The 12,412-nt window shown below is 44.4% G+C and overlaps 1 protein-coding gene across 1 annotated transcript; it reads left to right on the top strand.

Moving 5' to 3' along the window:
- Nucleotides 1-7,210: 7,210 nt before the first annotated feature.
- On the top strand, nt 7,211-10,513 carry LOC306642262 (uncharacterized protein). The gene is made up of 5 exons (XM_079107909.1): nt 7,211-7,340; nt 9,091-9,139; nt 9,404-9,504; nt 9,957-10,009; nt 10,230-10,513. The coding sequence occupies exons 1-5, from the start codon at nt 7,259-7,261 to the stop codon at nt 10,386-10,388; spliced, it is 444 nt and encodes a 147-aa protein (XP_078964035.1). The 5' UTR covers nt 7,211-7,258; the 3' UTR covers nt 10,389-10,513.
- The last annotated feature ends 1,899 nt before the right edge of the window (nt 10,514-12,412 follow it).

The raw sequence follows: 12,412 nt of genomic DNA, 5'->3' as shown, positions 1-12,412 counted from the left end.
ATTTTCTTGATATATTGTTCTCTGCAAGTTCAAAGAATGGGGACATATTTTGAAATCCATTAAGATTGTCATAAATTTTTTTCATCATCACTTATTTCTGCTCTTCCGAAGATTAAAGTTTGGATCAATCTTTTTGTTGGTGATTGTCTACTGAAAACCTGTATAATCTTTCTCCAGCTATATATATCATTTGCTGTGGAAATTTTTTTTTAATGTTTACGTATTCTGAAAATTTCCTTTGGAAAATTTACAAATCCCAAAATAACAGTTGTGTTATGACTTCAAACCCTAGGATATGAGGCTCATGTGTGATTTTTACCCTTTCTTTCCATATTCAAATTGATTTCAGTTCATAAATCTGCTGAATTTTAACTATTTGATTTCAAATTTCATCTGCCAAATTATGTGTAGATATTCTTTGGTGTGTATATTTGTTTTCTGAGTCCATGTTCTGCTTCAATGCTACAAATCTTCTATGATTTCTGTAAATGAAGAAAATTCCTGTTAGAATGCTCTTACTTTTTCTTGAATGATCTTCTGAAGACTAGATGTTGTCTTGCCAAAAATGGGATCATGTGTGTGTGTGTGTGAGTGTGTGTGTGTGTGTGTGTAACCCAACAGCACGCCAACATTTCCCTTATCATATAGAATGTTATTGCAGCATAATAATTATATGTTTTCAAATCTGATAGGAAAGTTGAATGCTTAGCATTTCTATTGATGTTTACTTCAGATTCTTCTCGGTTATTAAAAAAAAAGAGGGGGACGCTAAGTCCCTCCAAACTTTGCATTCTTTCTCATTTTCCAGTTGAGTCTTCCTTCTCAAAGAGCTGGCAAAGCCCAGAATCCTTTGAAGTATAATAAAGTAACCAGCATCCAGAGATGTATTCTTCTACCCTTGGGGGAAAAAATTGTATCCAAGTTTGTTTCCCCAAATTTCCAATCTATGTTATCTTCTGTAAAGGAAAATTTCTTACTGGAGGTGAATAACTTTCAAAAAGAGCACATCATTATTACTTATTCAAACTACATAGCCATGTATTTGGATTCTTCGCATTTTTAAATGCAGTTTTTCTTGAAATTCATCAATTGTGTTTGACAGTGGAACTAAGAGGTGTATTCACACCCTGCTCACATTTCTGTGACACATTTACTGAAACCAACTGCTCTGAACTCTATTTTCTTTTGGCATTCCACCTTTTCCTCCCAAAATGTATGCAGCAATCCCAATATTTGATTTTGCTTTTTCTCCAGACAGTTTTTATTCATTCTCTGGTTCTGGTTCAATATTTTTTTCTTTTCAATATCTTGGGAGAAATGACATATTAGTTTACTGAATATTAAATAAATATTATTAAAATATATAAGTAGTTTATATTAGAAATTATAATTTTAAAAAATAATGGGTAATAAGCCATGAAATTTTATCAGTAGCCAATTTTTATCCTGAAGGAATTTCCTTTAGCAACCCATAAATAATAGCTAAGATGTAATTACCAGTTCATTACATAGTACTCTTTAATTTATGAGTATAAAATGCTTTGCAGATATGTAATGACAAATGAACATTAATTACTATAAAAGTAAGTTATGCTATAATGAAAATCTTATAGATCTTAATTTGGAGCTCAGAGCTACCATTCAAGTGAGCAATATGAATTACAATGCAAAATGTCAAATTTAGCCAATACACAATTACTAGTAGGTTTTTTTTTTTTTTTAAACACTTAGAAGAAAATCAAAAGAGCAGTTTAAAGCAACTCCTAAGTTGGAAGCACTAGTTATTATAGCACTATTTATTTAAACCAGCAGGGTCTGGTTCAACTCACTGTTCTTCAACTTATGAAGCAAGCAAATGTCAATTATTCTAGAAAAAGTCTATTTGCACCTGCCAGAAACTATCATAATAAATGGATTTGTGTTAAATAAGACATTATATTGTCATTTGCCAGAAAATCATTGTAATAGGAATATGAATCACCAACCTGTACACTTACCAGTTAAACAAAAATGGAAACAAAAGTCAAGATAATGATGTCTACAGTTTAAATAGTCCCCTTAGATGCACTCTTGATCAATAAACAACCTGAACAACCATCCTTAGCTGTCCTATGTATGTGGCCACTACAGTCAATACAGTGCTTCCCACATATGTAGAAACAGGAATTATACCAAAGTCTCAAGGATGGTGAGGGGTGAGGTCTGTGTTGGGATTCTGGTCTTGCAGTTTGCTGTCTGTGACATTGAGCAACTCTCCCATCACTCAGACACCTCATCTACAAATGGGAATAAATACTCCAAATCCTTCTAACTGCTACTTGGAGGTCACAAGAGATACTCCCTGTTGATTAGCAAATGAGATCATGAGATGGGCATAAGGTTTCCATTTGACATTTGTTAAAAATGTGCTTGCTTTCTGAAAAAAATATTATTAGGTTTTAAAATCAAATAAAAGACATGCACAGAGCCAGTCAAATACTGGCTGGGCCTGCGTATGGGACCAGTTTTTGTTAAATCACCTGCAGACAGCCGCTGGTTTCACATGGTCACTGGTGGACTCTTTTTTTTTTAAATTTATTTTTATTGTAAACAAATGGGATACATGTTGTTTCTCTGTTTGTACATGGAATAAAGGCATACCATTTGTGTAATCATACATTTACATAGGGTAATGGTGTTTGATTTATTCTGTTATTTTTTCCCTTCCCTATCACCCCTCGTTTCCCTCTATACAGTCCCTCCTTCCTCTATTCTTGCCCCCTCCCTCCCCATTATATGTCCTCATCGGCTTCTCAGCGAGATCATTCTTCCTTTGGTTTTTTGAGATTGGCTTATCTCACTTAGCATGATATTCTCCAATTTCATCCATTTGCCTGCAAATGCCTTAATTTTATTATTCTTTAAGATGCCCTTCAATTGATGAATGATTAAAGAAACTGTGGTATATTTATACAGTGGAATAATACTGGTGGACTTTTGAAGGAGTCTATGAGACTGACATTTGAATTTCCTTGGAAAGCCAAATGTTAAGGCAATTGTTTGCTGTTTGCGAATAAGCCACTGTGCCAACTGAAAAATATCTCCGAGTGATCTTTAAAGCAACCCCAAACAAAAAACGGCTCCCTAAGACACCTCAGGAGGACGTGGGGTTTTTATTTTGAGAAATGAAAATTTGCAGTAACAACCAGAAAGACATTTAAAGTCCCAGAAGTGATAAGAGTATTTACTTCAGAGGAACCCAGGAGGAAGTGAGCATGCATTCACCCTCTCTGCCTGTGGGCTCCCCTTGATTACAGCTATGCCTCTGTGGCCAACCCAGGAACACCAAAAGGGCGTCTCCCATCTTTCATTTATTCATCAAGCACTTATTGAGGGGCTACTCTATTCCAGGCCCTGGCCTAGATGCTAGAGAGAAAAGTCAATGGTCTCAGTCCACAAGGTGTTTGTTTTCTTTGGGGGGTACCAGGAATTGAACCCAGGGGCACTTGACCACTGAGCCACATCCCCAGTCCTATTTTGTATTTAATTTAGAGACAGGGTCTCACTGAGTTGCTTAGCACCTCGATTTTGCTGAGGCTGGCTTTGAATTCACCATCCTCCTGCCTCAGCCTCTAGAGCCACTGGAATTACAGGCGTGCGTCACCACTGCACCCGGCACAAGGTTTTGAAGTCGAGTTAGTGAATTGCCTTTGCTCATTCTGTCTTCCCAGGTTCCGTCCCTCCTTCCCTCTCCGTCCTAGGAGACAACATGCCCTGCACCCCCAGGTGCCAGAGCTCCGTCTCCTACCAATGACTGCAGATGTTCACAAGGAGAAATGACAGCTTGTTCCATTTCCGGTGCCTTTGCCCCTCTTCAGGCTGGCACCCTCTCACCTGGAATGCCTGTAGCCGGGGCACAGATGCCGCCTCTTCCAGGCAGCCTTCTCATCACTCAAGTGAGAAATGACAAGCCCTTCTTCTCCGATCTGACAGCCCTCTTTGCCACCTTTTCAGCACTGGCCGTACACCTGCCTTCTGTTTCATCCGCTGGGCTCAGATGGCGATGTTCTCTGCTAGACTGGGTGGGTGTGGCATGGGATACCACTTTGCATCCCAGGCCTCTATTGGGTTTGTCGCACCCTTGACCCCGGTCTCACCCTCCTGGGAACTTACATATAGTGTAACAAATGCGGCTGGGTTGGACTTCTTTCTTTGATTTTAGAATTAGAATTAGATTGATCCGTCTCCTGAATTGGTGGCCCTCGGCCCTCATGGGAGCCTGCACAGTTCTTATGTTCTATTTCCTTCATGTTTTTTAGTTTCCTTGGTTCTTTAGACCCATCCTACGCCTGCCACGGACACCAGCTCTTATTTTACGAAGATGATCTTTCCATCTATCTTCCACAATGTCATGCACACATGCGTGGAAGCTTGAGCCATGCCTGGCATTGTTCGCACTGAGCTTGCCCTTTGGCGAAGGGAAGGAAAACATTGCATTGGAATTGTAGGCACCCTTAGCTAAGGAGGAGGGATTCTGGGCAGGTGGCACTTGCAATCACAGCAGGAGGGGTTGGCAGCTTATCTGGCAAACAGCTTCTATATATTCTCCACGATCCCCCAACTCAGGGTCGTGCTCTCCCCGCACTTGTCCCCTCTAGCAGAGCCTCTTGACACAGGTTGTGACCCTCGAGAATTCTCACTTCCAGGAGATGACTGTCCTCCTTGACATAGACTGCTATCTGAGGGTACCATTTCTGTTTCTCCCGAGTCTCTTGGCTGTCACACTCAATGGACCTCTCTCTCAGCAAAATGCCCCCCTCTTTCCCAATCATGAAGAAATGTCTTGAGCTGGGTGTGGTGGTGCACACCTGTCATCCCAGTGGCTCTGGAGGCTGAGGCAGGAGGATCACAAGTTCAAAGCCAGCCTCAGCAACTTATGGAGGCTCTAAGCAACTCAGTGAGACCCTGTCTCTAAAATAAAATATAAAAAAGGGCTGAGGATGTGTTTCAGTGGTTAAGCGCCCCTGGGTTCAATCCCAGGTACCAAAAAAAAAAGTATTGAGTCCTTAAGTCAGCAGTTCTCAAACTCTTGGTCTTTGAATCCCTGTACATTCTTTAAAATAATTAGGAAATCCAAAGAGTTATTCTTTTATAAGCTGTCTGAATTTTGAAAACAGTCAGAGTCCATTCAGAGTAAAATCTAGTTGGTATGTATATCAAATTGGGTAATACTGCATTTTGGATTTTTTTAAAAAGTAAAACTGACTTCTTAAAAGTTGGACTGCACCACTTCAATGTCCTGAAACACTGTTTGGACTGGAACAACTTGTTTCCAGAAGTCACTATCAACTTGAGTAAAATGAACACAGAAAATCAAAAGCTTCAAGTCAGAGACCTTGGAAGCCTACCAATGAATTTGAATAAAGATTTTTTTCAATGTAAAAAAAAAAAAAAAAAAAGTTGGACTGTAAACTTCCACTCATGACCACTCCCCTAATTCCACACATATATTCACACATGAGGAAAATGTTTCTTGTACACATTTAGTAATGGCACCATCACTGGAAGAATAAAATTGGAAACAATCTAAATGTCCACTACTAGGAAGACAGTTAAACTATGGGCATCCACAGATAGACCCTGTGAGGTTAAAAAGCAGAATAAGAAGGTTCCGTGCATATTGATAATAAATTAGCTCCAAAATATTTCATGTTAAATGAAATAGTAAAAGGGAAGACAATGTATATAGTATGCTATCATCTATAAAAAAAATAAAAACCACATAGTGTGTGTGTGTGTCTGTGTCTTCGCTCCTGTGTGCAAAAAGCAAACCATGACCTGGCCATGCTGGTCGCCTCCAGGAATGGGAGCCAGCCATCTGGGGTCAAGGGCCAAAGAGCAGCTTTTCCAGGAGTCTCTTCTTCTATCTTTGAACGTTGCCTGATGAAACCAAAATTTTAAGCACCCCCTCCCCAAACTGAAAATTAAATTAAAATAATTTTAAGAAAAATTTAAATAATTTTCAGAAGATTGAAAAGAAGAACAATTTCAAACACTTAGAAAAGCTGTTCTCCAAAAGAGTTCTTCTTCCTTGGGCAACGTCATGGTGGAGAGGAGGATACGTCATGCCAGACAGCAGTGGAAGGACTGTTGGACAAGGAGCTGCGCTTGTGGGAAGAACCAGTCATTTCTTAGCCGTGCCTCTTCCTCTTCTCAGCCTTGCCTTGTTTCACAAAAAAGGAAACTGAGTCTGCACTGTTAAATGACTCATCCTGGGCTCCCAGGCCCTTGTTCCAGCTCTCGCCTTGTTGGAGGGGATTGTCCAATTGCTCCTGCAGATCCCTCTGGAGGGATGTGGTGGCCGTCAGGGGTACAGAAGGTGCCAGATCCTCTTTCCTTTGGTTTTACACACCTCTTCTCACTTCACATCCTAAGAAGAGGCTGGAGGCCCAAGCAGGGAGAGTGCGGGTGACAGTGGCCGTGGGACATTATTATCATCACCCATTCTTCCTCTTTCTCCCCCCTGGGCCACCCACACGCGGGCAGGCACCCCCTTCAGGGTCCCCTCGCATCTCACAGGCATATCTCCTCTTTTTCTGAAATCCCCATTGCCCAGTTCAGCTTCTTTATCGCAGAACTTGGTGGGTTCAGAGTGACTTTGCGCCATTTCAAATCAACTTCCCCTTCAAAGGATAAAGATGGGCCATCTGCTGAGAGATTTAGAGATGTGGGGTAGAAACTTTCCAGGGTCCAGCGGAGGCTGGATGACCCTGGTCTGGCTGTTCTCGAGTCGCCTTTGGCAAGCATTCATTTATTCATTCAACAAATACGAACTGAACCTATTCATCACATGAGGCGAGTTTCTAGGCACTGGGGATGTCGTGAGGCCAAAACCCATAAGGCAACCGTTCCTGTGAGCTTCTGTTCTTTGGAAGGGAGAAAGACAGTAATCAAATCAACAAATGAAGGACTGAGGTAACCTCAGACACCATGGATAAGGGGGTGACGTGACAGACAGAAGCTGCAGAGCTGACTTTGACCTTGTGCTTGCTCATTAAGAGAGAGAAGCCATCTCCAAGTCCTCCCCTCCGCTCTCCAAAGGTGAGATTCTAACATTCTCCTCACTCAACAGGTTGCCATGCAGGAATGACAGACATGGAGAAGAGGTGCCAGATCCCTGGGGTCCTGTGTCTGCCAGCGGTTGCTAAATATTCTTAACTCTGCTTCCGGGAACCTCAGAACCTACGGCAAGAACTCACTGAACAGCCCCCTGGGTGAGATGAATTGGACCAACTCTAGGTTCCAGGACTCCAGAGCCAGCAATGCCCCCCTGGACAACCCCACCCAGTTGCTTGGTTCAGGTAAAACCAGCCCAAGGCAAAATGGTTGTTACTGATGGTTCAATAATAGGCCGATCATTTAGTTTCTAAACAACTCTGTGTGGTAAGTATTCATAGTATGTTTATTTCACAGACAAAAAGAATGAGACTCAGAGAGGTTAAGTGACTGCCCAGAGATCACACAGTTAGGAAGTTCTTGAGACCCAGGGCACTGGAGTCAACATCAGTCTCCATCATGACCTTGTCTTTCATGATCCTTCCTCTTTACCCACCTTCCTTTGCCTTTCTAGAATAGGTATTTGCTTTTCCACTCTGGATGGACATCCCCACACTATCTCTTCTCTTCATGGTAAACAGATGTATCCAGCTCAGCCGATCACTCTCAACTTGTGACCCGAGTTCCCTTCTCCTTGCTCTGGGATCACGTGTGTCTCTCACCCCATTCCACTCTCCCTCCATATCCTGTGACTTGTCTCATTTCGGGTGATTCACTGCTTATGACTGCCACTAGGAAGATCTGGCTTCCAGGCCCCCTCCTAAGAAATGGGCGGGAACTGCTGCAGGGAGCTGGGAAGGTCAGCTTGCCAGGGTGAAGGGCAGAGAGGAAGGGAGATGCTGAGGTGTCCGGCATGATTCCTTCTGGCCTAGGGACCCCAAGAAGCTCTAATTCCTGGAGCTTGTGCCCCCAGATTAGATTGCCCTAGTGATCTAATATGTCACCTCCACCCTACCTTGGTAGCTGTCTCTGTATCAGCGTCTGAGTAGCCAGCTAGCTCCCCAGGACATGTGGCCGCACAGGTGCTATCTACTGTGAGAGCTGGATCTTTTTTTTTTTTTGGCGGGGGGTCAGTACCAGGGATTGAACTCAGGGACACTCGACCCCTGAGCCGCATCCCCAGCCCTATCTTGTGTTTTATTTAGAGACAGGGTCTCACTGAGCTGCTGAGGCTGGGAGAGCTGGATCTTGCAGCTCTGCTTGATGGGGGAAGAAAGCTGAAGGGCCTGCGTGCAGGCATAGAGAGCTTTGGTCTTAGAGTTAAAAATGTGGGTTCAAGTCCCAGCGGTAGTGAGTGCTCTTGGGCAAGTGTCTTTCTCTGAGGTTCTGCACCTGCATGATCAGAGGTTTTCCAGATTCCTTCCAACTCTGAGAATCTGGGGTCGGACCATGGTTGGAGAAGGGTTGTACTTGGTGCCTCATTCCTCCAGGCAGGGGAAATTCTTTCAGTGCAAATAATTCTCCCCTTCCTCACCAGGGCCTAGGCAGACTCACTCCTGCCTTCTCTTCCTGGTGGCTCAGTCCAACTTGCTGGTGTCCTGACCCCTTTGAAGACCCTTCACACACCCCTCCCCTGTACCTATCACCTTCACCTTGTTTTTTTTTTTTTTTTCATGGACACCCTAGCATATCTCTGGTTATCCTTGGTAAAAATAGTAGAAGTCAGGGGTGAAATAACATGGAGGCAGCAGAACATAGTGTATATGAACACGAATTTGAGGTCAGTGAAATGTGAGTTCAAGTTCGAACTCTGTGACCTTGTGCAAGGTGGACCTTGGTGAATTGGTTTCTTTACTGTAAAAAGGGAATAATGATTGGTCCTACCTCATGTCTGTTATGAACATTAAATGAGATAATGAATGTGCCTCACATATATCAAGTCCCTGATAAATGGAAGCTAACATTATCATTTAGGATCTTGTACAGCTCATTGCATGTATGTGTAAGGATTACTTTCAACTACTCTTTCCTTTTCCTCTCCTTCCCTTTCTGCAGAGGATGTCACCACGGTGGAGCCAGAGACTAAGTCTGCAGGACTCAGCAGGTAGGTGAGAGAAGGACCCATGGAGGAGGAGGGTGGGGAGTTTAGAGAGAGGGTCTGTATGTGGGGGTGGGACATGGCTGTGGATGCTGAGGGAGCAGAGAGGCTCCAGGTGGAGGCAGAGGATGCTTGGCTGTTGGGGCGGTGGAAGTCCCGAGGTGGAGAGTTTGCCCAGGGGCAAGGGGGCTCCAGGGCACTTTCATAGATGGCCACCAAGCTAGCCAGGATGGCTGGAGTGTCCTCATTTCTTCTGGTTGCTTCCATCAGCATAGCAGTCATGGCCCTTTCTGGATCCATTGGTATTGTGGCCCTCATTTTGCTCCTGGTGATTCTCTTGTCCGTGACCTTGAGGAAATGGAGGCACGAGAGTGAGTGAACATCTGGCCCTGGAAGTGGGAATGACAAAAGGGTAGAAACTAGGGGCAGAAGAGGAGATGTCCTTCCTAGGGGTCAGTCTGGAAGGAGAAGGGCTGGGCAGGCTACAGCGTCTCTTCTCTAGAGTTGCTGGGGACTCTGAATATAGCAATGTGATTTATCCATCATACAAATTATTTCTGAAAGCCATGTATAAGCCATTGGTATAAACAATTACGGTTTATCTATGTGAACTAAAAATATTGATGCCAAATAATCTCATCCAAATAATACTAAGTGTATTCATTCCCCTGTATCTTCCTGGGAATTTAACTCAGTCTGAGGCTCAATGGTTGAACTTGGTGGTCTTTGCATTTCAAACTTCAGCCCTAAATTCTGTAGTCAACAAAGTAAAGATGGTCACTACCCCAAGTCAGGCTGACTTTGAGTTTCTTAATTTTTCTAGGACTATTTAAGAAACAACTGAGGCATCAGACCAATTTGTTCCACAAGTCCTCGGTAAGGAAATGTTTAGTTTCTTGCCGTTTGCTAGATAGGCCCCATACAGAGGGTGGTGGGAATGAGGCAGGGAACATTCCTTAAAGGAATGTTCTTAAAAATAGAGCGATCCAGGCTTGCACAGCAGGGACACGGGGTTCTACTTTCTGTCCTGTAGGGACAGCCCAGCTCCTACCAGCTGCCCAGCCATCTGCCTCTAACTGGGGTTCTGTCTCTAAAGGAACTTTCCTACCAAGCTGAAGTCATCTATTCCAACGTGATCAACCTGGACCCCTGGAAAGAGGATGACTTTGCTGTCTACGCCAATGTGCCCTGTTTTGATCGCCCCAGGAGAACATCGCCGGATCATGTGGAATACTCTGCCATCAAGTTCCACTGACAGGGAGCCAAGAAGCTGCTCAGGGCCGGAGCCTGACCCAGCTCTTGCTTTCAATTTATGTGTGTGCCTGTATGTGTTTTTTTTTTTTTTTTTTTTAATGCATAAAACATTCTGATAGATGACTGGGTATATCTTCTAATTTTTTGGAATCAAAGTGCAGTTATAATGGAAAGGAGTGACTTGGGACACAAGAAACTTGCTCACCCAGACCACCTCCAGCCCCAGAGGCAGGTTCCTCAGACAGACTGGCCAGCAGAGATGCCCTCTGCAGCCCTTCACTCTCCCCAGGCAGGGGGATCCACACTCTGTGGGCCCAGCTTCTGTTTGCTCCCAATAGCATAGCAATCACGGCCCTTTCTGGATGTCTACTATTCTGCTTTGTCAGGAATTAACACCCATGAGTTAATTCATGAGTCATGCTCATGACTGTGACTTGTGAGTGATTGACTACCTCATATATCTGTCTAATAGAACAGATGGACACTATGCCTGGTGTGGGGGCTGTAGACACATAGGAAGTGCTTCTATGTGGGAGGATGACTACATCAACACTGACCAGGGACAGCTTTCGTGGGGCCTTTGGTAGATGTCTGGAACTTTGCCTTTTCATTCACTCTTTCATTTCTTCATTCACAGATATTTAATAAGCACTTTCACATCCTGAGTTTTATGAATATTGCAGTGAACCCAACAGACAAAATCTTGCCCTCATAGAGCTTACCTTCTAGAATGAACAAAGAAAAATCAAATACCCAGGATGCTATGGGCACCATTTGACACCCTGGTGGTGGTGGGTAGCTATTTTATATTAAGAGGTCATGGAAGGAACAGTGAGTGCAAAGATCCTGAGGTAGAAGTGGACTTGACATGGTCAAGGAAAAGCAAGGAGATGGAGTCCAGAGTGGAATTTCCAGGATCACTAGGGGTCAGAAAATCAGGGTTCTTGACTATTACTTGAAGGGAACTTGGCAACTTTGGAGAGTTTTGCACACGATTTGGCTTTAATTTTCAAAGACTTCTCTGACTGCTAATATTGAGAAAAGACTATAGGGGTGAGAATGGAAGGAGAGAAAGTAGCACTCGTTCAAATACTGAAGCGCCAGGCAGACCCTCAAAGGGAGGAGGACTCATGCTTCTCTGGAGGCTTCTAGAAGGAGAACTCAAGACAGAAAACAGAGACCCACATTGGCATCAGTCTCTGGGTGGCAGAGACCCCCGAGACTAGATGAGTCGTGGTGATGGGAAAAGAACAGGGTGCAGCCCATGATCCCGACTAAAGAAAGGGGTGCTTGAGAGGTTGGGCAAGGAATAAAGAGCCAGAGGCCTCAGCACCTCTGGGTTTTGCTCTGGCGACCCACCTCTTCCCTTACCTTCTCCTACCTAGGGAGAAGTCCAAGGGTCAGTGACAGTCACAGGTGTTCCTGGTAGAGGATCAGGGACTCAGCAAGGCTCCGGCCTCTCACCAGCACCAACCTGCAGGGTGCATGCTTTCCCACCAGCTCCCTCAGCTTGGCTGGTCTTGGGGACAGTGGGAGATTGCCCCCAAAGGGGTGCAGGAGGTAATGGGGATCCAGCCATCAGTTCTTGAGCTCTTTAGTGGCCTGAATGGGTTTCAGTACCGGACTGGGCTCGGCCCCAGAGCCTCAGTGTAGGCTTCCACAGCACATGTGGCCCAGGGAGATCCCTGTCTGGCTGCGTTCAGCACCTCTGGTCCTTCCAGGAATTTCTGAAGATTCTCGTCCAAACCAGCCCGAGCAGGGGAGTCGGTGATCGAAAGCAGAGTTGCTCACGGCAGAGTCCTGGAATGTCAGTGGCGTGGTGAAGGCCTCCACTGCTCCTCACTCCCTGCTCCTTGACCCTCATCTGCTCATCTAGATATTCCTCTCAGGGACACCAGAACAGGATTCCTGTCTCCTCTCTACCCTACTCCTCTCACCATCCAAGGTGACCTCGGTGGCAATGTAGATGGCCCCTTCCCGCATCTGAGCGCCACGTTCCCCACAGAGTGTTCTAGTTCTGAGAGA

Source organism: Sciurus vulgaris (genome assembly GCF_902686455.1).
Source record: "Sciurus vulgaris genome assembly, chromosome: 12".
NCBI classification, from domain to species: Eukaryota; Metazoa; Chordata; class Mammalia; order Rodentia; family Sciuridae; genus Sciurus; species Sciurus vulgaris.
This window is presented reverse-complemented; position numbering and strand designations above follow the sequence as displayed.